Source organism: Perca fluviatilis, chromosome 1, assembly GCF_010015445.1.
Source record: "Perca fluviatilis chromosome 1, GENO_Pfluv_1.0, whole genome shotgun sequence".
NCBI classification, from domain to species: Eukaryota; Metazoa; Chordata; class Actinopteri; order Perciformes; family Percidae; genus Perca; species Perca fluviatilis.
This window is the reverse complement of record NC_053112.1, coordinates 32343998-32371146: the sequence shown is the minus strand read 5'-3', so window position 1 is coordinate 32371146 and position 27149 is coordinate 32343998. Positions and strand designations below refer to the sequence as shown.

The 27149-nt window shown below is 40.4% G+C and overlaps 1 protein-coding gene across 3 annotated transcripts in view; it reads right to left on the bottom strand.

The window, feature by feature from the left end:
* Window positions 1-27149, bottom strand: part of arhgap10 (Rho GTPase activating protein 10) — a 96940-nt gene that overhangs the window by 21650 nt on the left and 48141 nt on the right. For 2 of the 3 annotated variants that reach the window (XM_039801646.1, XM_039801666.1), the window contains exons 2-18: window positions 24680-24775; window positions 24486-24547; window positions 23069-23140; window positions 22834-22935; window positions 21264-21374; window positions 20966-21070; window positions 20162-20291; window positions 19566-19672; window positions 19349-19443; window positions 18521-18602; window positions 18259-18301; window positions 18080-18148; window positions 17454-17528; window positions 14512-14596; window positions 11359-11417; window positions 9678-9783; window positions 7369-7528 (exon numbers count right to left, since the gene is read on the bottom strand). In XM_039801646.1, the coding sequence (XP_039657580.1) occupies window positions 7369-7528; window positions 9678-9783; window positions 11359-11417; window positions 14512-14596; window positions 17454-17528; window positions 18080-18148; window positions 18259-18301; window positions 18521-18602; window positions 19349-19443; window positions 19566-19672; window positions 20162-20291; window positions 20966-21070; window positions 21264-21374; window positions 22834-22935; window positions 23069-23140; window positions 24486-24547; window positions 24680-24775 (1559 nt within the window). The remainder of the gene's footprint in view (window positions 1-7368; window positions 7529-9677; window positions 9784-11358; window positions 11418-14511; window positions 14597-17453; window positions 17529-18079; window positions 18149-18258; window positions 18302-18520; window positions 18603-19348; window positions 19444-19565; window positions 19673-20161; window positions 20292-20965; window positions 21071-21263; window positions 21375-22833; window positions 22936-23068; window positions 23141-24485; window positions 24548-24679; window positions 24776-27149) is intronic. The other variant, XM_039801656.1, reaches the window with a different exon arrangement.

The window sequence follows — 27149 nt, the reverse complement described above, 5'->3', positions numbered from 1 at the left end:
CCCAAACATAAAGATATAAAACTGTAATTTTTTGTGAAGAATCAACAACAAGTGGGTCCCAATTATGAAGTGGAACGAAATTCATTGGCTATTTCAAACTTTTTTAACAAATAAAAAACTGAAAAAGTGGGCGTGCAAAATTATTCAGCCCCTTTACTTTCAGTGCAGCAAACTCTCTCCAGAAGTTCAGTGAGGATCTCTGAATGATCCAATGTTGACCTAAATGACTAATGATGATAAATAGAATCCAGCTGTGTGTAATCAAGTCTCCGTATAAATGCACCTGCTCTGTGATAGTCTCAGAGGTCCGTTTAAAGCGCAGAGAGCATCATGAAGAACAAGGAACACACCAGGCAGGTCCGAGATACTGTTGTGGAGAAGTTTAAAGCCGGATTTGGATACAAAAAGATTTCCCAAGCTTTAAACATCCCAAGGAGCACTGTGCAAGCGATAATATTGAAATGGAAGGAGTATCAGACCACTACAAATCTACGAAGACCCGGCCGTCCCTCTAAACTTTCAGCTCATACAATGAGAAGACTGATCAGAGATGCAGCCAAGAGGCCCATGATCACTCTGGATGAACTGCAGAGATCTACAGCTGAGGTGGGAGACTCTGTCCATAGGACAACAATCAGTCGTATACTGCACAAATCTGGCCTTTATGGAAGAGTGGCAAGAAGAAAGACATTTCTTAAAGATATCCATAAAAAGTGTCGTTTAAAGTTTGCCAAAAGCCACCTGGGAGACACACCAAACATGTGGAAGAAGGTGCTGTGGTCAGATGAAACCAAAATCGAACTTTTTGGCAACAATGCAAAACGTTATGTTTGGCGTAAAAGCAACACAGCTCATCACCCTGAACACACCATCCCCACTGTCAAACATGGTGGTGGCAGCATCATGGTTTGGGCCTGCTTTTCTTCAGCAGGGACAGGGAAGATGGTTAAAATTGATGGGAAGATGGATGGAGCCAAATACAGGACCATTCTGGAAGAAAACCCGATGGAGTCTGCAAAAGACCTGAGACTGGGACGGAGATTTGTCTTCCAACAAGACAATGATCCAAAACATAAAGCAAAATCTACAATGGAATGGTTCACAAATAAACATATCCAGGTGTTAGAATTGCCAAGTCAAAGTCCAGACCTGAATCCAATCGAGAATCTGTGGAAAGAACTGAAAACTGCTGTTCACAAACGCTCTCCATCCAACCTCACTGAGCTCGAGCTGTTTTGCAAGGAGGAATGGGCAAAAATGTCAGTCTCGATGTGCAAAACTGATAGAGACATACCCCAAGCGACTTACAGCTGTAATCGCAGCAAAAGGTGGCGCTACAAAGTATTAACTTAAGGGGGCTGAATAATTTTGCACGCCCAATATTTCAGTTTTTTATTTGTTTAAAAGGTTTGAAATATCCAATAAATTTCGTTCCACTTCATGATTGTGTCCCACTTGTTGTTGATTCTTCACAAAAAATTACAGTTTTATATCTTTATGTTTGAGGCCTGAAATGTGGCGTAAGGTCGAAAAGTTCAAGGGGGCCGAATACTTTCGCAAGGCACTGTACATAGAACCTCTAAATCCCATTGACACCCCTTTCCTCTGCAAATCTCAGAATTTGAAACTGCCTCTGAAAAACGGGCAAATATCAACGAACCACCTCCTCATTTGGCTCTAGTCTCCTAGACCTTTGTCACGCCCCAACATTTACATAGGCAACACAACTGACCTGAGGTCAGCTTAGTCTTCTGAATCTAGGTCACGCAGATCTCAGAAATGTTATGGTGCGTTCTTTTTGTCTTATAATCGCGACTAGTAGCTTGAGTGTGACGTCACATCTATGTCGAAAAACGAATAACCGCGGGTTGTTGCGTTCTTTTTGTCACACAATACTACGAGTTGGAGAAAAGATGGATTTTTGTAACATTTAGGATTCTATTCACCCAGTTATTGACATATTACACAAATATATTTCACAGTTTGATACATGAAAATTACGTTTTGATTAACGTTAACGTTAGGCTACTGCTCTGCTTTCTGCTCAAGACTCGGCTTAAAGCCATTGTTGTCATATAGCAACCGAGCGTCTCTAGCCAATTTCAGCTGCACAAGCTACAAAATAACTAATTAGGCGGTATTTAACTCATAATAAGTAAGGCTGAGCAATCGATTCTGCGATATAAATCGATATTTTTTTCCCCAAGAAAGTATCGATTTTTAAGCCGCGAGTATCGATACATAAATCCCATTTAAATCCCCCGTGTTTACCCCCGTTCACGTTGCAGGAAGAGCGATTTGGTCAGCCAGCCGCTAGTGCCGCTGTAGAGCAGCCAACGTCAACTGGCGGCCGCTGCCAAAGCTTATAATCATGAATTCACAAAATGTAAAGAGGAAAAAATGTGTTCTGTTATTTATCATTTCAAGCATTTAGAGCAAAAACCCAGCCCCCTGTATTTACATCTCTATTCACATGCCGGGATTCTGTACAGCGATGTCTGAGCTCCACACACACAGCTGAGCCGAGATGTGTGTGCGTTAAAGGTTAAAACACGCAGCACCTGACTGGGAACGATACAGAGTTACCAACGGCCTCTGGGGCGGATGAACTCACGCTGGTCTCTTTTCTGTAAATAGGCTACAATTAAACTTTCGTGAGTAAAAAGTCAATACTTATCAATGCACTCACCTGTGTAGACCGGTGTGCCAGTTTAGCTGGTGATCCTGTTAACTGGTGATATTTGCATGAAATCAGTGAATATTCAACAAGGCCCTGCCCTGTGTTCTGCGCTGCCTCCGCCCCTCGAGTGCCAGAGGTTCACATTTTCACAAGGTGTTTGCAAGTGAGACCAAATAATGGATATCGCTGAAAACATCACCAATTTATGTGTAATACATGTCAGTTTAAGCATTATCCACACAAATACGACACATACTGTATGAATGAATGAAAAAACAAAACGAAACAACACACAGATCTAGCTGGGATTCGAACCTTGGATGTCATGGACAAAAAAAGTTAACAGACTACCTTCTCCATCATCTATACCACTACACTACACACCGCTGAAATGATGTTGTGATTTCTATCTATATATTGGACTTTTAGTCTACGTTAACACAGGTTAACATATGAGAGAAATATACGCCCATGTTAACTGGTGATATCACAATTTAACATGGGCAAATGCAAGCCTGGAAACAGTAAAGTAGGTTAATCTTTGCCTCACATACCGAAAACTAACTGATGTACAACAAACAGGCATGACCCCACTTAACACTTTATTCCATTTTGGGGTAAAAATAAAACACATCAGTCATGCACAAACGTGATCATTTATCATTGTTATTAATGTGTAGGTCTATCTCAACACAAACTCTCAAAATTATTATAGTTGTGTTTAATTTCATTAGACCCATATTAGGGTATGTCTGTGTCGACCCAGAACCGCGATTTTTGTCTTATAGTAGCCTATACACTATTGTTATGACCATATGGCCATTAATGTTTTGTAGCAAAGTGCTGATCCTCGTTTTCTCACGGGCAACTTAGTGTTATCTTAGTCGCGGTTAAGTTATGAAGTGAGTTGCAGCAAAAGTCTAGTGAAGTTTGAAGTGAAGAACATATGAAGCTTATTTTCTCAGTTTGACTTTTATTTATCCCGCAAATCATTTGTTGACCTACTTTGATGACACAAAATGGTCATTATGTATATATGATTACAAAACTTTGATGTACTGAGAGAGTTTGATAACATTCATATGTTGCTGTTTCAGATTCCTAATATGGGTCGAATGACATTAAACACAACTATAATCAGTTGACTTGTGACACAGGTTGAAAGAGACTGTTTGTGCTGAGATAGACCTACACATTCTTCGTACGAGATTGACGGTTTTATTTTTACCCCCAAAATGGAATAAAGTGTTAAGTGGGGTCATGCCTGTTTGTTGTACATCAGTTAGTTTTCGGTATGTGAGGCAAAGATGAAGCTACTTTACTGTTTCCAGGCTTGCATTTGCCCATGTTAAATTGTGATATCACCAGTTAACATGGGCGTATATTTCTCTCATATGTTAACCTGTGTTAACGTAGACTAAAAATTCAATATATAGATAGAAATTACGATACCATGTCAGCAGTGTGTAGTGTAGTGGTATAGATGATGTAGAAGGTAGTCTGTTAACTTTTTTTTCCCATGACATCCAAGGTTCAAATCCCAGCTAGATCTGTGTGTCGTTTCGTTTTTTGTTTTTTTCTTCATTCATACATCGTCGTATTTGTGTGGATGATGCTTAAACTGACATGTATTACACATAAACTGGTGATGTTTTCAGTGATATCCTTTATTTTGTCTCACTTGCAAACACCTTGTGAAAATGTGAACCTCTGGCACTCGAGGGGTGGAGGCAGCGCAGAACACAGGGCAGGGCCTTGTTGAATATTCACTGATTTCATGCAAATATCACCAGTTAACAGGATCACCAGCTAAACTGGCACACCAGGAATCTGGAAATTTGGACAAATTCTTGTAAACCTCACTGTTGGCTGAACAAACCAAACTGGAGCTACTTAATATGCACATGAATGACGCGATCGTTATGTTCGAGTGATGATGATGATGCTGGTTGTACTATTTTGCAACAACATCGTTTCATTGAAAATGAGGCATACGAGTGCATAGCCTGCTTATCAGTCCATTCATCATTAAAGCTGGGCTTTTGGCTTTTCCAGTCAACTTTTTGCTTCAGCCTCTTTGACAGTGACATGTTTACCTGACAACAGCCTCTTTCTGCAAGCATTTTCCACCAATCAGGATGCTGCATACTACAATAATGTTTCCATAATCACAGACTTTAACCATCACTCCTCAGTGAACTGTCTCCTAGTCTGAGATCTTTTTCAAGTCCGGCCGCCAGAGTGCTTAGAAAACTTCTGAAAAAAATGTAGTTGATGATCCCTGCTGTAAACTCTCTGTCCAGTCAGAGACATATTGTGTAATTAATGTTTTCAGTTCAATTAATTAAATCCAAGTAAATGGAACACTCACAAGATGTCACCAAAATCACTCTGTCCCCTTTAAATCTTTCAAAAAATTATGTAAGTGTATCGAATTATATCGAATCGTATCGCTGGCTGAATATCGTGATATATATCGCATCGTGAGCTGAATATCGTGTATCGTATCGTGAGATTAGTGTATCGCTACAGCCCTAATAATAAGACTGTAGCGACATGCCTGCCAGTATACAGTGCTATGTGTACTTCTTCATTTGGTTACAACAAAGACAAAAGTGCTTAAAATTGTAGAAAACCACAATGTTTACTACGTGTGATGCACGACGTAGCCATCTTTGAAAGTGAACTCGGGGTCCTCTGAGTTCAGACGACTTGACGAGTCGTATATACGACCTCGGGGGCGTTCTTTTTGCAACTTCTGGTTCGTAACTCCGCAAAACGACTCGTAAATCGACTTCGGTGGACAAAACGAACGCACCGTTATACATTGTTTGTCCACTTTTTAATTACTAAATTCTCTTCTGAGACTTTTTTATGCGAGAAATCAAATATGTAGAGGTCAATTATGGGCTGTTTTACGAAAATGTATGGCTAATTGCAAATGTTGTCCAACTGTGTGTCGCAGTTCAGCAGGAGCTCAGCAGGCTAACGTGACAGCGGCCGGTGCTGCCTCGCCGCCCGGCGTGTCCTCCTTCACAGACCCCGGCTCGCTGTGAGCTAGATGGACCGTCACGACCGGAAGCCCGTGACACTTCATACCCGCGAAAACGCCCCCTTTTCTGGGTTACTGGACTACCAAATGCCGAGGCCCTGATGGAGCTCCAGGGCCTGCAGCTAGCCGCAATCTTTACAATAGCAGGGGACAATAGCAGCTAACGAAACCCCTCATATTCACAAAAATGCATTAAATTGAAATTGGACACAAGCGTTAGCTTTGTAAGACCTTAGGGCTAGCTGTTACATAAGTGGCGTGACGAAATTCAAACTGTAAATATATTATAATTATGCCAAAAGTGTAACTAGCTAGCTAGCCTGCTATCTTTAGGTACCCATAGGATTGAATGGACACTAGCAGCTAACAAAACCCCTCATATTCACAAAAATGCATTCAATTAAAATTGGACACAAGCGTTCGCTTTGTAAGACCTTCGGGTAGCTGTAATATAAGTGGTGTGACGAAATTCAAACTGTACATATACTATAGTTATGCCGGCCAGCTCCGCGGAGCCCCAAGCCCCGGTTGTCCAGTAACCCAGGAACGGTGACTTTCTCCTGGGTATGGAACGCAGCGGGGCTTCCGCTGTCTCGTCAGACTGTGTGGATCTCCTGAAATCCGACACATCGTACAAAATTTGCAATGAGCGTTATATATTAGATTTCTCGCATAAAAAAGTCTCAGAAGTGAATTTAGTAACGAAACATTGCAGTGTCTAAAATATGAAACCTGCTGTCTTGTCTCCAATGTATGTGTATGTCAACCAATCAGCGTGCAGCTCATCTAAATATTCATGAGCATACCATATTTGGAAGAAAAGCTCTCATTCCAAATAGGGCCAAAACACAGAGATGCGCAAGGGCCCATAAAATAGCAACCGGGCAATTTTCAGCCCAATCAATGTTACATACCCTATTAGGACACCTTAAGGAACAGTGTGAAATACCCTATATAATCATTCTATCACCCCTGTAAGGTGGATAGGCATGATTTCTATGTAAAATAAACACAAGTCTAAACCGCCTTAACAAACAGGACATACAGAAGAGAAGAACTTTACACAGAAAAAATACAAATTTTCTAAACAATAGTAAGAAAGCGCTCGGTGCTGAGACCATGACTTCCAAACATTAGATCTTTTGCTTTGTTTGCACATTTTTATCCTTCAGTATCAAGTAATTACACGCCACCCAGGTAGATAAACACAAAGATACTGTGAGCAGCTTACTGATGTCATGTGCCCTGATTCAGATTTGATTTGGTGTTATCATTGCACCTTGTGTTGCCTAGGATGTCTAGCTTTTAGTAAATATAATTGGATGGCAAGTGGAAACAAAATTACACACAAAATGACGATCGAATGAATGAATCATAAAAGTGCATTCAGATTTGACCAATCAAAAACTGAAATTTTGGGAGAAAATCGAACTTAATGCAATAAAAATACTTTTTCTCTCTCTCTTTTTTTTTTTACACAGACATGGTACTAATTACTTTCACTGCAAGATATAAAGTACTATTAAAAGTAGACACTTCCAATTTTCGGAGAGCATTCAGTTTCAAGTGTATTACTTTGTGATGGTACAGTCAATACTGCACTGCATGTCTGGCAAATCCCACTCTTGATGGTTACCTTTTCATTGTGCTCAATGAGAATCTCCACCACAATATTCTGGAACTTAAGATCCATGATGGCAGCGACAGTGTCCTCTTGTGGCCTCATTAATGTGGGGCCAAACACCACGCCCAGGTTGGCCACGGTCATCAGGTTCTGTTTACTGTGAGCCGCCACACTGAGAAAGATAACTCACATTATACACGTTTTACATATGACTTACATCATACACGTTTCACATATGACTTTTTTTAGGACAGAATAAAACTGTACTAAAGTGAGAAACAATAACCTCTGATTCTTCCTCATTCTTGATGTCAATATTTAACAAGGGATCACTGAACACTTGACAGAAAACGGGATAGATTAAATACGAACAAAGAAAAACAGGGCAAAACTCTACTGTACTGTGACTGTAATGTATTGCTATTAAAAAAATTGTGAAAACATTAAATTAAATGAAAAATGAAGTCTATGAGCAAACAAGAAAATGAAGACAAACATAGTGGCAAATGTCAACTATCGCTTGGCTGCTGCATGATAAACACCCTTGACATACAGTAAAGGTTTTCCACGTGCAAACAGTTTAAAAGAGCTGGTAAGCCACCAGGCTTTGCAGCGTCTCATCTTGTGATCAATTCAGTTAGTAGACGACAGTCTCACTCAATAAATATAAGGCAGTTGCTATTTAAAATTGCACCTGTGCTCTTAAATTGTAACAGTTTTATAATGTTAAATGAGAGGTCGTCTTTCTTTTAGGCAAGGCGGCTCACTTCTGCTAAAAAGCACTGCAGGAAACCTTCAAGTATGTATCGTTTCTTCCTATAATGCATAATTTCACAACAAGCAATCATATCAGGGATAACTTTGAACCTTTTCTTGATCACTTCTTAGTTATTTTATTTTTTTATTAGTGAGACAACATTTTGTCAATCACATCACAGAGGCACTGAAAACTGTGACTTCATAAAGCAGCCACTGCATTCTGAGATAAAATGACAACTAAAAATTGGGTATTTTAGCACATCTTATGACATTTTAAATTTCTGCCAACAACAGTAAACTGTAGCAAATCATAGCCAATACTCTTTAATCCAAACATTAAGTTGTCCTGCATGTACAGTTTGGCATTTGTAGTTCCCTACACTAAATATAACATTAAATCAAAAATGATAGATCTGTGCATCTAGACTTGTTTAAGTTCCAAACATGCCACTGATACGGCTTTCCTTATCAATTCCAACAACTATGAATACCTCTGGCAGTGGCTATTTTGATTATTTTAACAACACGGTAATGACATTTGACATGGAGGAATGATAGGTTTCATTAAATGTCTTCTAGATCAGTTGTGAAATCGGAACACCCTCGGCAGATGAAACTTAATCTTAGGAGGTCATAAGAGAGTGAAGAAAAAAAACATAATTTGAAGAAAAAGTTATACGAACAGGTGAAGAGATTTCACACTCAAAATATGATGATATGCAGTGCATCTGCAGAGAGACAGTTTAAATAGCTTCAAAGGATGCCTTTGAAGACAAAAACATCGGTGACAACTCACATTTATAACATCTCTGAAACCATTTCAGATAGGAGTGTGAAATTCTGGCTTTGCTTCCTTCCCCTGCAGGACATGCACACACGCCAACTTCAGAAAAATATTCGAGTCTCTCCAGTCTGGAGAATTTCACGCTGGATAATCCAAATTCAATTTCAATAGCGCTGCCTTTTTACCAGAGCCTGATTCTGCAGCGGGTTTCTATGAAATAAGATCCACCAGACTTTCACCGCCTCAGGGAAGAGGGATTATTTACTTATCTTCAATTTGCTCATATTTAGTTTATAAAAAGCTTGCTGAGGTAAAACCTTGTAATGTTAGCTAACATTATTTCTTAAATCTTTCTTCCTATCTAATCTCAAAAATGGAGTGATGCACAATAGTGGTCTATCCAGGAGTGTAATAGAGTAATCTCAAGAGAGGGCTTAATTTGAGAGGTCCATTTCATTTCACTTCACTGGCTTGCTGTACAACGGCATGCTGAACAGGTACGGCAGGATACACAATCCTAGCGGCATTAATTTTCTTACCCAGTAGTCACTGAGTAGACATAGAGGAGATAGAGTGACAGCAGGGAAGGGGGAGTGAAGAGAGTGGGAGTGAGGAAGAGAGAGAGAAAAAGCATGTGGAGTGAGAATGAGGAGACAGACAGGAAGAGCAGAAAGAGAGAACTGAGAGAGAGAGAGAGATAGAGAGAGAGAGAGGAGGGGGGGAGGGGGGGGGGGGTGGAGATTGGGTGAACTATGACCAAGGAAGTATGAACACTCACTTGGCCAGATGCTTCATAAGCAGCCCAAGGACTTGCCGATTCCTCTCCGGTAGTTTGTGGACCAGGCAGTGGACGGCTTGGATGCGAGACTCTGGACTACCACCCTCTGTTCAAACGCAGAAGCAGCCATTCACTGGCATTAAACTACAAGCATTTCTCTGTGTGGCAAAGGGCCAACAAAGCTGCGATTGAATACTGTAAAACATTAGCAAACAACACATTTAAAGAGATTATGATACACTACATACACTGTTGAATTGAGCAGTGCACAATCAGAGGTTAGGGTAGAGAAACAGCAAATAAAAGTAATTTAGCAGATTAATTGTACCCTCTAATACTTCAAAAGTCCTATAAAAAAACAACTATTTGGATACATTCTGGAAAACTAAAAATTTAGCAAAACTTAGTGGACCTTTACGGACACAATGATCAGAGGCCATCACCCCCCAAGGACTGGAGTGTGATACATTCCAGTTTAAATAAGTGAAGAAGAGGTGTGAAAGTGATATATGGTCTGAAGCCTCCCAGAATTTGGCAGCAGGGACCATTAGGCTGGCGTAGGAGATAGCTTTACGTTACTGTCGCTACCGTATAAAAGGTTTGTGTTAAAACCCCCAAGATCATCTCTTAAACATTTCCTCACACATGGGCATCTGACCGCCCACACACACAAACACACACACATACACAGACTCACAAAACATCATTACTATGGGAACGACAAGGATTTAAACATGGAAAAAGCTGCTTATGGATGCTGTCATCCATCAAAAAAATATTCGTTGCTAATCCATTTTTTCCCCCTCGTTATGAGGGCATTGCGAGCCCCTGATAAAAATGTCAACCTGATCCAATTATAGCACTTGTTGTAATAAGATTCAAGTTTGGCTTGCTTTAAAAACATTTTCCACATAAATGATGGTATGTGGGTGGAAAAGAAAATTGTGTCTTTTTGCTGTTCAAGGTCACTCACTGGACAATTTGAGGGCATACAAATTACAGCATATTTATCCTTAAACCTTTCAGCTTTAAACTTGAATGGCTTATTTGGCCACACGTTTTTAGTAGCAAGTTAAAACAGGTGGACATTAGATGAAGATGGGCAGTTCTTTAATTGGCTAATAAATGTCAGAAGCACAGTGTTGAAATGTCAAAAAAAATGTCTAAGCTGAAGTCAGCTGAAAGGCTTTTTGGTGAACCAGAGTGGGTAAACTGTATTCACTGGAAGTCAACAGCAAATATATTAATATATCTCATGTAAAACAGGACAAGAGTGCCCTTAGATGGTGGGAGTGCACAGCTCCGAAACCAAGTAAGAAGGTATAAAAAGGTATAGCATTAAAAATGACACTTTTTAGACAACTGTGGATACATCCTAATCAGCATTCAAGACACACACTGCACAGACCAATAGCTCTAGACTACGAATCCTTTACTTAAGAGGATTGGCCACTATTACCCACTTAAGAGAATTGGTAAAAAAAGTAACAAAAAGTTAATGAAAGTAATTTAACTGTTTTTTCACCTGACTGCATGTTTCAAATAACTCACTGAAGAAGAACAAACCATTGTCAGAGCCTAAACTAAAGTCCATCTCGGACTGATACAACACATATACACTGCTGTTTGATTAGGGTCTGTACTCAGATGAAGTAATGGTATATGAAGTGGTCAAACTTACTCGCAAGGCTAATAAAGTCTTTGTAAAGTCCATAGGTCATCAACGGCTCAGGAAGGCTCCTTCACAGAGATAGAGAGAGAAAAAAAAAGAAGGAGGTGTTGGATGGAGAAGTGAGTTGAATTGAGCCATGGGGGGACAGGAATAGCCGGCACACTGTTTTATAGGGTCTGCACACAGCAATGATTAATGTGGCAGGGCCAGGGGATGGAATTAGACGGTGCACATGTTTGAGATAACCAAGTTCATCTGAAGGTACTTTCACACTGCAGCTGGCCAATGGCCAAAAGGTACTTAGTCTCAGAGGGAAACCAAGGAGATTGACCCTCCTTTATTCCAGCAGGCCAAACACAAAGTAAAAGACAAGTCAAAGCAACACTCAGCACGGTTAAATATAGCATAACAATATATGCTATGTTATCTTAAACAGTGTTTAAACATTACTAAATGCTGTGGTGAGTATTGCCTAACTAGACTGCGAAGCTCCCCTTTACTTTAGGAGTTGAAACGAGAGAAGACTGTGGGCCTTATCTTGCACCCAGCGCAATTGCCTTTGTACACCTACGTATGTATCCTTCCCATTTTGCACCTGGCACACAGCGGACTTTTCCCTCCACAGACGCACGTCGGTAAATTAGGGAATGAATTTGCGCTCGCGGGGGCGGTTCAGTGAAAAGAGGAGGTGTGTTCAGGCGCAAACATTCCCTGATGCTATTTTGCAGTTTCAGAAAACAATTCTGCCACAGACCTAGTCTAAAGTCAGTGGCGCTAGTCTAAAGTCAGTGGCGCGTTATTCAGATGCTATTTTAGGGGCGCATGCTTGGCCATAATGTAGCGTGTGCACAACGTGCATACACTTTGCTTCTCTCATCTACACGGATGCAGCAGTTCCCATTTTTGCAAACCATACATAATTACAAGCAAAAATATTACTGAAAATGCGCTTCAGGTGTTTGGATAGGTCAGGAGGGACTTTACAGTACAGTCCTTAAAGTCGCAGCATTCTTTGTGGCTTGTTGTGTTTTACACAACATATCCATGAATCATGGATGTGTTGATGACATAAATGAGGAAATATTAAGGAGACGTGATGTTGAACTACGGCGGGATTGGACACTTGAGGGTCCGGGAGTGGCAATGCGCAATGTGCTCCTGGTGGAGCGGGTGGACGGAGATGGAGTGGACGGAGGAGGAAGGGGCACAACGGGAGCAGATGGTGCGTTTGGAGGCCCACGCTTCAGGGCTGCAGCAATCCTCTCCAGACTTGAGGAGATGCACCCGAGAGGCCGCAGCAACATTGCCATCCGGTCAAGACGGGCATTTATTACTTTGCCTCATCCTGGCGCCAGGCAAATCCGCCGTCATAATAGCAATCCGCCATGGAACAAGCGCGCCTGCTCTTAAAGGGAATGTGAGATGACGCTCTGATTCGTTTATTGCACGTTATGCCCAAACCACACCTAGCTACTTCAGACCAACCCATTTTTAGATTTGCGTTGGGCGCAAGACTCATTTATCCCGCCAGTATGCAATATTTTCTTCCCCCACTATGGCCACGCCAAGACATGCCCTTCAATAGCTACTATTGGCCAGGCGCCAAGGCAACGTAACCTGATTTGTACAGGTCCTATCCCCTGACCAATCGGCTAACCTAACCTTAACCACTCGAGGTGAAACGCCTAACCCCAACCAATCAAGCTGCTTCGTAGGGCGGGTCTTGGCGTGGCCATAGTGGGATTCGTAATTTTGCCGCCGGTATAATAGCAATAGCGCCCGAGATCCGCCCACAAAGCTACTTGCATTTCGCGTTTGATACTTGCGTTTCAGATCGTTAAAATAGGGCTCTGTAAGTGTGACAGAGTCTCACGACCCAAAACCTGTAACAAACTGCTTCCTTAAAGCTTAAAATCCGCCCATCACAACAAAATCTTCACCCATTTGAATAGGCCTTGACATTTACATCCTGATCAGAATACTGAACACTTAACACATTACATTAAATAAAACACTACAGTATTACGATTTAATAGTAGCACTTAGGTAACAGGAGTGAAAATAAGAGAGAAATTAAATGGAACATCAACTGCTTTGATGTTTTTATTTGTATTGCATGCTTTAGCACTCTCAATGAAACCAATTATTGAAAAAAATTGCTGACAATCGTTTCATTTCCACTATGATAACATGTTACAGCATAATGGACATACATGAACACAATTTAAGTGTGCAGGTTACACATGACATTATTTTGTGATGAAGGTCATAAAACCTTATTTGTTTAAATACATAACAATCGGCGTCTTTTAAGTATTTTTACTGTGTTTTTAAGAAAAACTTTAAAATTTTACTTTTATCTGTCAACCAGGAAGGAGTTGGTGAATGTGGAACAGGCACACAGTAAGCAATGTGACCTCGCAAAGGGGTTAATTATTCAGAAGCACTTTGCATAATTAACTTATTTTACAAAAGACAGCGATGACTATAGACTGTTTCATATTCAGGTGCACAGTGGTTTTATAATATTCATCAAATAAGAGCTATACAAAGAAAATGTTCCATTAACCACTGGGGTTGTCTTAGGTCGCTATAAAGTGGATTTACTTAGAATATGCACTAAGCAAGTGTCTCTGGACTGGTCAATTCATGTCATATCCTCAGTACAAGAGAAACAAATTACAAAACTTAACTATCCCAAAATGTGTTCAGCGGTCACATCACTCAGAATGTACAAGTTCAACCAAATAGTTTTGTTGCGAGTGACAGTAAGCGTTAAACTGATCACAACAAAGGTTTTAGTTTAACAACATCATTAATGCTTACTGGGTAGAAACTGATGGTTTTAGGGCTGCAAGTAAGGATTAGTTTCAGTACTGATTAACATTTTATTGTTTTATCCATAAAATGTCGGAAAATATTGGAATTATAACTGACATTTTAGCAGTCCAAAACACAAAGATATTCAGTTCATAATCACATATGATAAAGTAAAGAATCAGCAGATAAGTGAATAATTCAGAATTTTTGTTTGAAAAATAACTAAAACAATTATCCCATTATTTAATTAGTTGCCAATAAACTTTGTATCGATTGACGGTGGTCGACATTTGTTGATGTGTCCGTGTGTGAGTGCGCGTCTTTCATCCCACTGATCCTTACCTCAGATAAAGCTTCAGTGCACTGGTTATTGTCTTAACGTCCCAGTCCTCGCTGGTAGACAAATCCACTTCGTTGCTCTTCTCATCTGAATGAATCACAATTATGAAACATATCTTTACTAGAATATTCAGTGAATGAGATAACAACACAAAGCACCAGCTAACTACTGTTTTGGCATTAAGCAGCCAAAGACTCGGTGTGTTTATGTAAGCAGCATAGAAAGTCAAAATATATAATATACAGTAAATGTCACTTGTAATTAGCCATGTGAGGATAAAAGGAGTGCTACTAGCTTTGGGGTTCTGGCTCTAGCCTAGCCCCAGTGGATATGAAAGGAAGTTACAGCTCCTGTAGAGGGTTCTATACTCGTTACAAGTTTAATTAATCCCTCACTACTTCACTGGCTCCACAGGGACGCCAGCGTTGCGTCGTGCTGAAAATTCAGGGGGCTTTAGTCACACCTTAAGTAACCTCGGACGAACAACAGAGGATGTGGAAGTGTAATGTTTCAGTGAGGAGTTGTGAGTCAGACACATGTACTGCACAGGGCTCAGGTCACCACACAGACTTTAACTTCGTGGGCGGTAGGTGGTCTGTGTTGGAAATCTATCTTTTTGATTTCTTAGCAGTACAGCCGGGAGGACTGTGTTTCTCTGCCTGCTCTGTCCACAAAACGGCCTGTCCAATATCAACTTTTGAAAGCAAATGTTGTTGAAGAGTGTTTGTAGCTAAGGTTCTGCTTCTGCATGTGTGTATGTGTTGAGATTGATGGGTCTGCACAGGCTCTGTAATTTGCTCTAGCACTAACAGGCTTGGACTTGGTTAGGTCATGGACACAAAGTAAAACCTTTGGCAGTAGCAGTTGGAGTAGCATTGATTATGAAACTGCTAACCACAAAGCAGCAGCAAGTTTAAATATACAATTTATTTTACATCAAGCCCTTGGGGACATTACCATACTGTGTGGTGACTTTAGCATATTAGCTAAAGTTATAACCGCAGCTTATACACACTTAGATGCATAAAAAACATTTCGCCATGCAAATCCATTACGCAGAAAGATCTGTTAAACTAGAAAAAAATGTCATGACCATCACACATTTTCAAAACTATGGATAGGTGGATTGACAACCTGGTCCAATAAGTGTGAAAGTAAGTCATAGTTAACCTTAACCAAATATCTTGTATTGACCTTTATCCAAATAAGCAATGGGTGTGGAAATCTGCAGTATCATCAAGGAAAGCAACGCATGGATGTGTGACATGTGTGCTGTGAACTTGTTGAACAGTACCAATATTTTAAAAAGGTGAAGATGCAGAGTGGATGCCAACAGTTAAAAAGAACAGTGTGTCCGTGGTGTGTCGCACCCTGAGGCGAGCCCACTAGCCACAGTGCCACACTGAGGAAAACTATGTTTCTGGTCGTTTAAATGAACTAACCCTTTAAAGTTATCGAGAGTTGTTTGAAGATATTGTTTTGAACTGAGATGATTTAACAGAAGTAGGAAGGAACATGAACCTTTTAGGCATCTTGTCAGCTCTCTGAAATAAATGGGCCACCATGTTCGGACAGATCATTAATACATTAATGGTCATTTCTGCCTTAAACCATGAAAATGTGGAATGTATCGAATAGTTCTTTGGAAACATCTCACAGCATTCCTCAAATTTGCCTCACTTTGCAATTATATCTATAGAACTAAGAAGTCTAACTCAGCAACTGTGATAGCCATATCCTGACTAACACCACATACTGTACAAGGGACAGGTCATAGACAGAATGCAGCTCACTTTTACAGTCTTCTTCCTGTTATATTGTTGCCTGACATTCAATAGGTGCTGCTCTCTTTGTTTGTACTGTAATATGATGGGAGACTCTTTTTCTATCACTCTGTCCTCTCTGATTGGACCCTGGCCATGTCGGTGGGTGAGAGATGAAAAGGAGGAGGAGTGGGAGGATCCAAAGTCTTTCTTCAGGGTTTAAAGCTTGCTTCACCCACTCACTGTGAACTGTTGTATGCATGAACTGTTTGTGAATGTGTTGGTTTGTGTAGAAGTAGTACTACCTCTGTCATTTAAGGGATAAAACACGAGTTACGTTCGAGGCAGCTTAATGAAAATATCTTATTCTACATGGTCAATCAGTGAACCAACCTTTGCAAACATCAAAGTGCAAGCACTATCTGTATTGTCTCCTAATTCACAATAATATGTGGAATGTCTAGCCCACAGACAAATGCTTCTTTTACTATATTCAGGCTTTAAATAAACTTCTTAGAGTGCCGCAGCAGAGTGTTAATGTAGTCCACAGCATGAGTCGGCAGATTGGGAGGCTGAAAGGTTTTGGGGAGGAAGCTGAGACAGGCAGTGGCGGCTGCCTGAGTTTGTTGTCATTCTGAACACAGAGCTGAAAGTGAGCTGGTGTCTACTGGAGACGGCAGGAAACCAGAGAGCAGACAGGGAGCAATGGAACGGACAGAGAACAAGCTCTATAGAAAAGAAGTGGAGTGAAAGGGATTCAAGACAAGGGAGAGGCATAAAGGAAATCGAGAAAGACGACTGATAGACAGTTTTAGTGGTGTGACGATGATGCAAAAGCCAAAAAGTAAAAGGAAGTGGGCGGGAGGGACCCTGTCTGCTTGTCTGGGGGATATAAAACTGAACTGAAAAGAGGCAAAGATACACCCAGGCACTTGTTGCACCTTAGAGAGACATGGTTCTGATCGGCTGAGTCATGAAAAGTTTGTCAGTCACTATCTTTTTAATATCGACAGACACATCCATTACATCAGCACATTCAACTAACTGGGGCAACCTAATATCACAGAGATAGTGCAGAGGCATCGCAATTAAAATTTTAACTTCATTGAGCTCTTACTAGCAACTCTCTACGCAAAATACATTTCCAGAGCAGAAAAAAATATATATATACTTTAACTTACCAATCATTAACAAGAGGAGCTTCTGGACCTTGGAGCTTACCCCAACAACTCTGTACAGGCCTTGGTCATCAATACCTAATAAGTAATAACAATAATGAAACTTTATTTGCATAGCACTTAATAAAGTTGCAAAGGGCACTACAGGGAAAATAATACACAAAGCAAGCAATTAAAGAAAAGGCGATGAACAACGAAATCCTAACAAAATAAGGACAGAAGATCATATATATATACACAACAACCCTGTACATGTATGTGGAATGTATAAACGTCACTGCAATTTAACCAAGTTCAGGAAGATAGATAACCATTTGAATAAAGTAATGTTGACAGGGATTATTTTAGTAGTCGTTTTTTTTTTTTTTTACTGAGAAAGAGGTCAGATAAGCATGTGAAGACTAAAGCAAATTAATAAGAACTTTAGAGCTACAAAATGAAAGGCAATATCTACAGTACATACTGCCTGTAAGCCTTTTGTTTGAATATTGGAGCAAGTCTGCCCCCTTGTGTACAGATAAAGATACTGCAGCCATGTTACCGGTTTCTATCCACCAATTCTCATGGTAAATTTCCCCAAATAAATCACCTTATCTGAGCTTTCCTATATTTACATATCTGAAGCTCACCTCTCTTCTCTATGGCACTGATGGAGTTCTTGATAAAACTCAAACCCACATCATCCAGCTGGGCATCAACTGCAGGTGGAATAAAAGAAAAAAAATTAAAATGTGGTGAAGCATTGCCCTCATGAAACTTACTGGTATTCCTTTACAGATACAAAGTCTATTACAGCTAGATTACTTACTTCCTCTTTCTTTAGAATAGGTCCTCCCAAGAAAGTGTCCAATCTGTTAAACAAATTAACAAAAAACAAACATCTTTATGACCTTTTAAAGTTTATCCAGTATACTTAAGCCCTTTGATATCCAGTAAAGTGCAGGTATATGAAAGTATATCAAACTAAAATGAATGGTTTTCTATAAGATGGCAGTTTAACAGAATACAATGGGGCTACATGAGCAACATGTGAATGGTTGATGATGACACAGTGCAGGCAGCTGACTCACAGGTTCCTTCCCACCCATGGCTTGCATCCAGAACTTGTGGTCATCCTCTGACAGAGCCTGTACTGTTAGCACCGTGCCTGGCCTGAAAGAGAGCCATACCACATCAGCATTAGAGCCATACCACCGTCACCATCAGCAAAGCCTTAGAGGTACAGTACAGGAAGGCATTAGGAGATGTCAGTGTCACTATAAACCATCAAATGTGCTTCAGCAATCTTTGAACAAAAACACCCTCTGCCAAGGGCACTTGCACCTTGGATTTGCAGTAACTACAAATACTATTAGTCATCCCAGATGAATTATGAGACCTGCAGTCATGAAGGATCAGATGGATATCAAGTTACTCTTCCCAATCAGAATGGATGTGTGGACTCTAATTTCCCTACTAAATCTGGGGTATTGCTCTACTATTAATACTACAGGGCAGGACAGAGTTAAGTTGTGCCAGAATAAGACATTCATTACAGGAGAGCACAGCAGGGTGTGACAATCCTCCCAGCTAAGTGTGTGAGGGCAGCCCTCCAACACAAATCCTGCTGTCCTGCCCTCTGCAATCCAAAACACATAGAGCAACAAGCTAAACGGTAATCAGCAAGTGTGTGGAGCTAAGATCTTTAGCAAAACTGTTAGTGTGTATATCACAGCAGATAATATAAGTGCTTTTTGGCTGCTATGGACAAGGCACATGAGATGATTTTGCATTGTGTTCCAGCAAGAGTCATCGAGGGGAAAAGCAACTGTCAGTTGTAGCATTATGTGAATGGATGCCTGCAACGACAAGCACATCATTACAGTTTGTTTGAGAAACAGTGTTAGGTGATGATGTACCGATCTGTTATGTCAAGTTCTAAGCAGAACCTCCTGTCCAACACGTCTGTCGTTTTGCGGAGACAGGATTTGAGCGTGACAGACTCCGTCTCACCCTGAAAACAAACAAAAAAAACTTTACTGTACAGAATGTTGCAGTGACAAAAGAAGAATAAAAAAATAAAAATAGAACGTTGTTCTGAAAAGTGTTTTCTATGTGTTATATATGACTACTCACAATCTTGCCACCAGATCGGTGGTCAAAGGTCACCATGTGCAGAATTTTCTGCTCTTTGACGAAAGTGCTATAGCGCTTGACCCAACTTGAACCAAAGGGAGGTGGCCCTGGAGAAACGGTATCACAGACATTCAACACTGTTTTGATCATAACAATTAGTATTGCTAAAAATAATTGCTCACTTTGTCTGTATTCCATCAGCATTTTGCTGGCGCATCACTACTGCTGCTGCTTAAAAATGAATTTCAACCTCCAGGCTTTGTTCGTAATAGCAATGTAAGATCATTATTCGTCTGTCCAAACTTTCCTGTCACAACAAACCTTTAGATAATGTCACTGACAACATACAGTAGGTACAGAAATCATTTCAAGTTGTGTTTTAATGAGTCCAAACCACTCCACTAACACTTTTACAGTAGTTGAAGGAACGCTGTAACCCCGCCCCCCTTCTGACCATGACAAAGGACAGTGTATTTTGGGAGAGTTTGTCATGCATTTTCGCCTTGACTACGTTTCCTTGCAGCAGTGTGTGTTATGAATGGGTGTAATATGACACCCCATATTAAAAACACATTTAAACTATATAAAGGTCTTACGTTTTTCCTGTACATAGAGGTAGCCTTCACAACTGATAGGGCTGGTCTGTCTGTATTCTTGAGGTGTCTCCCTGATCCTCTTCATCAGTTCGTACACCTCTGACCGTGCGCCCTCAAATCGACTCCTTGTCTGGGAGGGAGAGGAAGCAAACACACGATCCAGGAAGTCACTTCCTAATGCTCAGTGGTAAGGCAGGAAGACCTTGCTAATGAGAGGTCACTGCAAATCAAAACTTATGAGCTTCCCTTGGAAAACCCTTTATCTCCATGAAATCAGTTGAATGGTAGTCTCGCATTGCCAGACCTTCCTCCACAGCGGTGCAGAGGAGGGTCTGGCTAGTCCACACAGCATCCCGGGATGGGAGAAAAACGTGCTCTGGTTTATTGGCATTTCTTTAAGCCAATCACAATCATCTTGGGCGGCGCTAAGCGCTGGACGGAGCAATGGTGCCTCTGCAAAATAGCCTCGGGAAGGAACTTGTTTTGGTGGAACACTCAAAAGTGTATGTTCAAAAGTTGTTTTAGTTGTGCAACAGAAAACTCAGATTGGACAGATAGTCTATTTAGCTGTCTGGATTTACCCTGCAGAGATCTGAGGAGCAGTTAACCATAGTCCTCATAAATCCACCGGAGTTTAAAATGCAAACCCATTGATATAGACTAGTTGAATGGTAATCTAAAACTAAGAATGAAACCGAGATAAGACTGTAAGGGCAATGCAGAATAGGAGAAACCAAACCGGTGGCATGGTTAGAATACTTATCCAAATTACAGATATAATGATAAAACATCAATATTTCTTACATTCTGAATATTGATCTGCAGTGCTCTTTTATAATGGTCAAAGTCCTTGGCGAGCTCGAAGCCCTGGTGATAAAAGGTGAAGACCGTCTGAAAGAAGGCCAGCATCTAAAAATATCACAACAGCGGAAAAAACAGATAAGAGATATTAATCTAAAAAGTCAGCAAATGAAAGAGAAACAGATTACAAAATCACTCATAAATTAACCCCATGTGCCATTTCCTATATTGACCTTTGCTTTTATTTATGTGAAAGACAAGCCGCATCAGAATTGACAAGGCCCTAAGGTGAGTCACTCACCGGCTCCACACACTCAAACTTCTTTCTCTCTTGGATCTCCTGCAGTTTGCACACATAGTCCAGTGACTCCTCCTGAAAGTGCAGCCTCATGGTTTCCACCTGGACATCTGCCTGTGGAGGTGGAGAGCATACACTGTGATAATTATAGAGACAGACAGATTCATGGAAGCAAAAGAGAAACATTAGGATCTCTGTGATGCAGTGCAATTTAAGGTTGTTCTTGTTATTGCATTGTATTCTTAAAAAAGGGTATGTTGAAGTTGGTTAGTGCTCTATCAAATACTCATGATATTCAAATGCAGTTAATTTATATAGCCCCAAATAACAAGTTTGTCTCAGAGGGCTGTATAATATGTACAACATTCAACCCTCTAACCTAACACTGTCGATGCAGATAAAGAAAAACTTAACACCCCCAAAAAACTGTAACCTAAGGAAGTACAACAGAGGAGAGATTCCTCCTCTGCAGTAACATGTATAGACAGATGACACACTTAAACTTAAACCTATGGGCAATTTAGAGTTTCCAGTTAATCTACAGCAACCTGCATGTCTTGGGATTGTGGGAGGGAAACCGAGCACTCAGGGGGAAAAATGACACAAACAAAAAGCCCTAGCCAGCTGGGGGGCGGGGCAATTTGTTTTCTTCTTGCTGTGAGGTGACAGCACTTACCACTGTGCCACCCCAGAATTCAAGTTAAAATCTAAGAACTGCAAAGTAGCAATGCTTGAAAATGCTTGGAATACAGAATAACAGTATACCAAGTTTGCAATGTAACAACTAAAGCATATTTAAGTGTAATATGTGATAGACCTTCTTACTAAAACAAGATTGCTGGCTGATAACATTTCCAACTAAACGTCAACTACTGAGGATATGTAACATTTTAGTGACTTTAAAGTAAGTAAGATCAACATTCATATACTGTTTTTAATAATATATGCTACTGTTCATTGGGAGGACTTAAAAACTGATGCATTGTTGATGAAATGCATGACTCTTGTGGCTGTGAACTAATCTGATAGAAATCAGCGTTGGTACCACAGATCCTGGTTTCAAAAAAAAAAAAAAAAATAAATAATCACAGAGAACTACAGCCTGTAGTCATAATGTCAACAATTTCAAGTGTCCTCTCTGTTTGGTGTTTACAACATATGGGTAAGCCTTCCATGGAAACAAGGCATGGTAAAGACAAGAAGGCAGAAACATTGTTTAGTGAGAGGTTGCTAAATTCTCCACAACGCCCATGACAAATGTCCATGTCATGGTACAGTAGCATGGGTTGTTCCCTAAACTACAGCAACCAGGTTTGACCTTGGTAGTACAGCACAAGTGGGCACACATTTCCTTTTCAAACAAGCCAGGAAAACTGTTGCTGCAAGGCACGTCAGTGGAAACTCGCATTGGTCCAACAGGCTTTGCAGGGAGGCTCCTCCCCCAAGGCAAAAAACCAAAACAGGGATTCTCGAACTAAACTAAATACCCTCTTACATCCGTTTTGCATTCATTATGGATTGCTATTTTCTGCATGTTACATATCAGTCGCAGAGTTCAGGCAAGGATAAATACCTCTTGTAGCTGTGGCTCTTTCTTCTTTGCTGACATATTCAGAAGCTTTTCCAGAGAGCTGTAATACTTCTCCGTTTCTTTCTCATACTTCTTTCTTTCCGCCTAAAGAAGGTACAGTGGAAGGAGTAGAGGCATATAAGCAGGTATATTAACCATCATTAGGGTCCACCACACACACAAACAGATCAACTAAAAGCTATGACACATATTGGGAAGAGAAACCATCATACATTACCCTTACTGTACCAAGATGGTCTTTCCTGAACTTCTCCAGCGGTTTCATTAAGGTTTCTGTGATGTTTCTCATCTAGACAGAGAGCCTTTATTATTGCTCAACTCAATGACAAACCCGATTGACATTTCATATGACATAATATTTTTCCAGCCACAACTGTTGACTCCAGTGAAGAGCGGCTTGTATTAAATTACACAATTGAAATGACATAACTAAGTGTATTTGTCTTACAGCAATGAACTCATAAATTCAATGTACTGTATTTTTCCTCATTCCCCCAATGCTTCTGCTACACAGGCTGCAGGACGTGTCTGTGCCTGCATGCCCATCCTACTTTTCCTTACTTTGCACTGTGATGTCATCCCACTATGCTGAGCAGTGCTGAGCTGAGTGTTTACCATTATGGTCTGAGCCAGGAGCTAAAACAGTCATCTCAGTCAGTGACTGATGATGGGCCCACTCCCTAACTTTCAGACAGACAGACAGACATTACACCAGGATGGCTGTTCATAGAAAGTCACAGACACCAAATTGCGCAACTCTTTTCAAAGAAGAGGAATGTTTTGTTCCAAGTATTGTTCCAAACTATCACTGGCCTTCAAGCCTACTGCTTAAATTAAAGGAAGTCTTAAAATGAGGTGCTTTTATAAGTTTAGGTTAATATAGTACATAACATCCACAGGTCAAATCACAAAAAAAGATGGTGCATCATCTCTTACAGTATACCACAGCATTGGACATAGTGTGACACTTTTAACACTTCCGGGTAGCAGTTTATAACCTGCTGTAACCATTTAAATCAGGCATCCTTTAAGAATGTTGTAAATCCTCCGTATTGAATGTGTGATTATTGTGGTTTATAAATAAGCAACTTTAACGACGCTGCCTGATGCAGAAGCTAGTTTTATAGTGGTGTGTCGAAATGAGCAGTATTGTTGCGGACCTTGTTGCTGGTAGTAGCTTATGTGATTCACTCTTGGTATTTAAAGCTTGGCTGTAATAGTGTGGATCCTGTCCTCTCTGTGCAGCCACTCCCAGTCAGTGGCAGTGACCCTTAGACAGTCACAAGAGGAGGAACTGAACACTATCAACACTTATCTACCTGCTAGGAACTGGTTTGCTCGGACTGCTGGATGCTGTGGCTGTACTGTATGTTGGAGAAAATTATATTATGAGTGCCTGTCTGGATCTCTGGCAGATGGCAGAGTCAGACATTAATAGATGCAAGCACCAAATATGGGCAGCGATAGGTGAATGCTGGTTGGAAATGCACAGTGCAAGCAGACAAGGTTAAACAATTCAAGTGCAATACACCACACAGACCGACGGACACAGACACACAGACACAGACACAGACACACACACACACAGACACACACACCCCCTGGCATTCAAGCAGGTTCTGACTGGTTCTCACCATCAGCTCTCTTTGGTCTTCAAGGTTCTTGAGGAATGAGGAGAACTCTTGCAAAGACTCATCTGAAGAAGAAAAAAAGTCAAAAACTGCTCTTAATTTGCTGGTAGAGAAAGTACCATAAACAAACATTTACAGTGTATGTCTGTGTGTTCATAACAAAACTAGTGGTTTGTTTGCCTCAAACCCACACTTACCAATACATTTCTCATCATCGGTCTTTGCGTCGCCGATGTACTCAAACTGAAACTCTCCCAGGCACTGGGCGAATTTTCGCTGTGCCATCCCAAGCTCTGACAGAAAATTTTAAATATAAAAACCATTAGAAGCAGTGCATTTAACAGGAGACTGAATAATATGATTATAGTGTGTGTTCTCAAGATATACAAGTTTTACTGTCCTGAAAAAAAGTTTGTAAATTAAACACAATATATAAGCCAACATTAAAATGAAGGTGTGATGCATCACACAGTTAACCACTTTGCAAACATCCTGTTCATCTATAGTCTGCCACATCCTGTTACATATCAAACTGCAGTGAACTAGGAGGGCAGGTACCATAGGTTAGCACAAGCCAAACTAGTGGGCAAACTATATATAACTATGTGAGCCAGTCATAGCTTTCACAAATGAAGAAAAAAGAAACAGTATGATCCTACTACATGAACAACTGAAATGCTGGATAGCCCCAGAAAGAAGTTGATAGTATACCCGGGGGTTGTATAATGTAGGCAGTATTTTTTGGTTTTCAAGATATATGTATATAGTATTTAGCTTTTTTCAGCTGAAGTAAAACTTATGAAATGTAATGCAATGACAGTCTTAGTCCTTCCTTAAATTAAACTCATAGCAATGTATGGCCCAGCCCTAATACCCTTAAAACAGCACAAACCTTTCATTAATCAAAAGAAAGGCTGAACAATATAACCAATCCTTTTTTTTCTAAAAAGACCCTCACGCTGTTACAAGTTGTTATGCGACTTGGCTGATTTCAAAACAAAATAGGCCTAAATATACAGAATAGCCTGGCACAAGAAACCAATAAACATTTATTCAATCGTGTTGCAGTTAACCTCTTTAATAAATGGCAGTCACTATATGGATGTGAATGCCAAGCTTAAAGGAGAAACCCGGCGCAAAATGAACCTAGGGGTTAATGACACATGTGTACCGAGTCGACTGTTCTCTGGGATATGTTTTCATGTTAATCGAATGTGACCAGTTTTAGCGCAAACCGCTAATTAGCTTATAAAGCTAGTCGTCGGGGCACAGGTAAAGTAAAAAGAAATCGCTATTTCTACACCACACAACAAGGCTCAAAATAGCACCACAATTCCACGGTAGCATAATGAGGGTCCCTACATGTAAACCGTCATGACCAGTCGAACGACGAATGCCGTGCAACCGGTAACACAGCTCAAGCACTGCGTTCGTCGTTCGACTGGGCATGACCGCTTTCCCAAGATGGCGCCCGCCTGTATACGAGAATGTTACTGTCTTTATAAACTATCTTTTTAATAAACTGTCTGTACACTTACAAAGTTCTCAATGCTTTGGTTTACATGTAGGGACCCTCATTATGATACCGTGGATGTGTGGTGCTATTTTGAGCCTTGTTAGTGCCCCGACGACTAGCTTTATAAGCTAATTAGCGGTTTGCGCTAAAACCGGTTACATTCGATTAGCATGAAAACATATCGCAGAGAACGGTGGAGTCGGTACTCATGTGTTATTAACCCTTAGGTTCATTTTGCGCCGGATTTCTCCTTTAACCTCGGGCTAGCCGAGCCTCAGGCGAGCCCTATCATGGGTGACTACTCTCTGAGTAGTGCACTCACCCATGTAAACCCTGCATAAATGTTCCTGGATCTGCATTAAAACTATTTCAGATTTTGAGACGTGGATAAATGCTGTTTAAGTCCTCCCTCCACTAAACCCCTTGCACACCAGTAAACACAGCAAACCAAATCTATTTCCAAACAGTGAAGAGATTCCCCGAGGTGGGACCTCTGACCCATAGTAGTCCCAGAGGGAAGCGTGACAGAATGCGGCAGGGGTTGTTTAAGACTGGAGCTGTGAGCAGTATGCTGAGGAGCAGTGTCATCAGATTTGGCAGATAGCTTGGACTCTGTAGGGAACAATCAACTGAGCTACGCCACTGAATACAGCTCTGACTCTGCAGAGCATCTGTAACTGCTACAAAAGCACTCGACAGCTTGCTGGACTGTAAAGCTGCAAACTAACGATTATATTTAAAAAAAAATTAAATTGTCTTGTAGTTTAAAACATGCTAATAATACAGAGAAATATCCATTATCATTTTTCAGTTGACAAAATCCTTCAAATAATTATGAATCTCATTGGTAAACTACATTGTTTTGATGTTCATGCAACAAAGGTCCCCAACAAGATTTAAAATTGGGATTTTGCCATAACTTAGTAGTATGCATTCTGGTTTTGTTGTATATATAATAATAATAATAATAATAATAATAATAATAAAGATAATAAAAAGGACAAAAAAAACTGCTAAATAATTTTTTTATTCATTTATTTGAGCTATCTGCTATGTCTTGTTAATTACTATCCATGTCTATCCGTCTACACACACGCTCCAGGTTCTCTGAGCAGTGTGTGTGTACACATGCTATGGATTAAATCTACAGT